At 48.8% G+C, this 4,474-nt stretch overlaps 1 protein-coding gene across 1 annotated transcript in view; it reads left to right on the forward strand.

Moving 5' to 3' along the window:
* The window catches only part of LOC106821189 (misshapen-like kinase 1), a gene marked incomplete in the record, with an annotated part of 44,762 nt that overhangs the window by 8,755 nt on the left and 31,533 nt on the right, over positions 1-4,474 (forward strand). The window contains 3 exon segments of the mRNA XM_014825884.1: positions 1,157-1,201; positions 1,529-1,609; positions 2,227-2,275. Coding sequence (XP_014681370.1) covers positions 1,157-1,201; positions 1,529-1,609; positions 2,227-2,275 — 175 coding nt within the window.

The raw sequence follows: 4,474 nt of genomic DNA on the forward strand, positions 1-4,474 counted from the left end.
TTTTATATGAACAAGGTAAGACAGCTAATCAATGATACTGCAAAGGATCGTCAAAATAAAACGGGAAAAGTTTATTAATTCGACTAATACTGCAGCATGGTTTCAGCATTTTACCGTTGTACGCTCTCCTTCTTTATCTGCTCTTGATGGGATGCGTGGCAGCCGCATCGTATTTGCAAATATTGACGCGCGTGACCCTAGTAGCATCAAATTCAGCCATTGAAAAACGGATTAGGGTGTCAGAAGTTACCTTTTTTTTACCGACCATAGTTTGCTCCCGCATTGCAAACGTTGCAGTTTTGCACGTGCCGCTCCCTATGGGTGTGAACGGGCCTTTTTGCCCCCGATGAAACGCGATTGAAAGAGAACGTAGATATCTGTTCTTTAGCTCTAGAACTATAGCCCTAGTTGTAAAGTTATCTGTTCTTATACCGCTCCCGTTCACTTCTGCATCGGCACGTATATATGTCATTGTAGGTGCCCTTGTGTGCACGTAAGTAATGATGTATGGTGTCAGTGGGTGTGTATGCTGGAGGTCTATAATATTGGAGTGCATAACAGCACACTTAGAACGGTTGGAAGGACCGCACCAATACACGAGACAAATTGCCCGCGCTGTATTAATTAATTACGCAATTATGACAGGTGTAGTCCTCCTTGACCTGTTCAGTGATATCTCAGACGAACACTAGATGCATGTGTCTCTTATCAGTCACTGTAAGAAAGCATTTAATGGCCACGCTCGGCTGGCAAACTCGAGAGAGTGTTGAAATTTTTTCCCCGTGAACAAATAGCGGGACGGATTGTACAGCGTGCGTGTACAATCTGTCTACAAGTGTCTGTGCAAGTGATTACGGTTAGCACCTGGCGTGATTGGCGCACTGAACAAGCTGCTTCCGGAAATATCGTTTCGTTGTTCTGCGGGGGAGGGGGAGGCCGGGGGTGTGAGTGTGGGATTGACGGAAGGACCAAACATCCGAGAGAGCGGGGCTGGGTACGACTACCGCGCGTGCGTTTTCGATTGCAAAATTTTAATTCCCAGAGATTTACGCCATAGGTGGGATTAATCTGCGGTGACGTGTGTGGCTGGTGTGTACGTCACAATGTAGAACTTGTGGGCGCGTAAGTCATTTTGTGCTCGTTTTTCTTGTTTTAGGATGAAGAGGAGGAAATTAAATTAGAAATCAATGTGCTCAAAAAGGTATTGTTATCGTTCGCGCGTTTGCACCGTTATTGTTGTTGAAGAGACGAGTTTAGGCGTGCCACGCCCATATTTAGGTATCATGATTTCATTCATTATGTAATAATTCTTTATGGGAGTGTTTGGATATGGGATTGGAGTAATACACATTACAGTCATTTTAACATGAAATAGATTGAAATGTATTTGCGATCGTTTTAGCAGGAAGGGTATTCGCTATAAGTAGATTCGCACAGTCAGTGGCACGTTGCAGCTTTTGCTGAGTCCACATAGTTAGAATATTCATTAACCTGTTATTATAACCTGTCTCTTTTTTTTCCTGCACAGTTTTCACATCATAGAAACATAGCCACTTATTATGGTGCTTTCATCAAGAAGGGTCCACCTGGCAAAGATGACCAACTGTGGGTAAGCAAGCATCAGTGTTTCTGTGTCATCCACGTGCATAATGTATTCGTGCGAAATTTGCATTTAGGTAATGGGTGTGTTTGGGGAGGGGGGATATTTAGTACTGATAAATATATGTTTTGTGTTTCCTTTTACCAGCACAGCCTTGCATAATATATTTATGAAGAATATATGTTTGAGTAATAATGAGTAGGTTAGTCGGACACGTACTGATAAGCATGTACGTTTGGTGTTTCCTTTCACCACGTACGCATGTATTTAAGTGCACGTGCGTGGAAAGGCGCGGGGCGAAAGATGGGTCCCAACGGGAATTCCAGCTATTGTCAGGAACATGTACCGGTGTCAGGGTCATCCGACTGTCTGTCTGTCTGCGCAATGCGTATATATATAACGAATTCTCGCTCGCAATGGCGCTGGCTTGTAGTTGTTAATGCAGCTCCCTCGAGGCAACACAGGTTGCACCGTGCTAATACTTCAGCTGGGGGGGGGGGCATCTGTGCACTGTAGCGAAAATTACCTCTCATGTGCCCCTTCGCTTATGTATGTATACGTGCGCGCTTGTAATGTCTGTACTAATGTATCGCCTCGCTTTCTCTCGTTCTCTCTCTCTTCTGTAGTTGGTCATGGAGTATTGCGGCGCTGGATCCGTCACAGACCTAGTCAAAGGTATGCAGTGATGATGGTGATGATGATCGTATCTGCTGTGTGAGGTTCGGCGTGAGCGTGTGGGAGCGGCACGAGATGCCGCGGGCAGTGTTTATGCAGTGCCTGCGCAATGCGTACGTGCGTACGTGTGTGTGTGTGTGTGTGTGTGTGTGTGTGTGTGTGTGTGTGAGTGGTGATTGTGAGTGTGTAGTGTGATGTGTGTGAGTGTGAGTGTGAGCTGTCGAGTGGGTGAAGTGGTGTGCTGCGGTTAGCGTTGCGTGCGATGACGTGCAGCGTCGCGGCGCGGTGTAATGATGCTGTGTGTTGTGTGTGTGTGCGCGCACCTCGTTGTTGTGTGCGCTGCGCGCGGTGTGCGTGTGTGTGTAATGGTGATGTAGTCGTATGATGTGCCCTCGTTGCGTTGTGTGTGTGTGTGTCTGTGTGCTTGGCGTGATGCCGTGCGTGCGTGCAGTGGCATGCGTGCTGTGCATTGTGTTTGGAGGTTTTACGGTAAGTAGTATGCGTGTGTGCTTACCTGTGTTTACGGGGATGCGCGTGGGCAGATAGTCGCGCCGTACGTGGGAGTGTGCGCGCGTGTGTGGGTGTATAAGGGTGCGCCTATTTACTTGGGCTGTCCGTGCGCACGCGCGCGTGTGTGCGTGCGGCCTTCATTGAGCCTGCCAGGGCCGCTGCTCCTGCAGGGATATTTCTTACTGCTCGGCTGCAAAAACACCATAGCCACCGATCGAGTGCGCAGCCCAGCAGTACGCCACGCCAACCTGCCCCCTAGTTTGTTCCCGCGTAGCGTATATAGTACGGGTTGTTGTGAGTCACGGGTGCCGTGAATGCATATATTATGACATGTTCACGGTAATGCATTACGTAAGGTTTGTGGTTGGCTAACTGTACGCGTCTGGCTCACTGTGGTGCACTCGCCTGGGTCATTAAACTAGCAGACGACCTGCGAAACAGCCGGGCTTATAGCTTTGTTTGTTTTCAACTCGGGAGCGAAAATGGTGAGGTTCAGGAGAAAGAAAGCCCTTCGTTAATTACGTGTGTGTCCTGGGTATCTGAAGTCGAGTTTTCTCGGGTTGAAGTCGCGGGCCCGAAAGATAGCAGTGACGTCATTGAACTTGGCAGCCTAGCTAGACTCGCTGCAGTTCGCCCACCTCTCACCCCGTGTACTGTTCCTTTTAGTGTAAACCCGTGTACTATTTATACAACTTAGCAGCACTCAGATCCTCAGAATACCTCAGATGGCGTGTTGTTTGGCATCACCTCCTCTCTCACACTCAAAAACGTAGTTGTGGTGCGTGGTATTTAGCTACCATATCACCCTTTTAAAATCAGCTGTGGTAGTATTTTGGCCACCGCCTCCACTGACCCTCGAAAACCTAGCTGTGGTGGCATTTGGATACCACATCTCCCTTTAAAAAAACAGCTGGGGTAGCATTTGGCCGCCGCCACCTCTCCGCACCCTCGGAAAACCATGTGCGGTGTTATTTTGCCACCCCCACCCTACAACACTCAAAATAACAGCTGGGGCATTATTTGCACCCCTCCCCCCCCGGGATAGAACCAGTGGACCCACACCTATCGTACCTCCTAGCCTAATGATTCTTCAGCCCCAGTGGAAAACAGTACACGCGGTGGAACAGCTGGACCCAACACCTTGTACTCCTAGCTCAATGCACTTCCTCAGCCCGAGTGAAACAGCTCCCAGTGACTAGAAACATTGGACCCCACACCCTTGTACTCCTAGCTACATGCATTTCTTCCAGCCCCAGTGGAAACAGATTACCAGGCGGTGGAACAGTGGGACCCACACCTTGCTACCCTTTACGCTTAATGCATTTCTTCGCCCCAGTGGAAACAGCTACGCGCGATAGAACAGTTGGCACCACACACCTGTGTACTCCTCAGCCTAATGCATTCTCAGCCCGAGTGGAAACAGTACCATGGGGGTGAAACAGGTGAAGGCCCACACCCTATGTTTACTCCTAGCCTATGACATTCTCAGCCCAGATGACAGCTCACCAGGGATAGAGAACAGTGGGACACACCTTGTACTCTCTTAGGACTATGCATTCTCAGACCCAGTGGAAACAGCTACGAGTGGAACGGAACCCCACCACCATTGCTACTCCTTAGCTAATCGCATTCTCAGCGGTAGACACAGTTACCAGGGTGGAACAGTAGAACCCACACCTGTACTCCTCA

This window comes from Priapulus caudatus, unplaced genomic scaffold (assembly GCF_000485595.1).
Source record: "Priapulus caudatus unplaced genomic scaffold, Priapulus_caudatus-5.0.1 Scaffold63, whole genome shotgun sequence".
NCBI classification, from domain to species: Eukaryota; Metazoa; Priapulida; class Priapulimorpha; order Priapulimorphida; family Priapulidae; genus Priapulus; species Priapulus caudatus.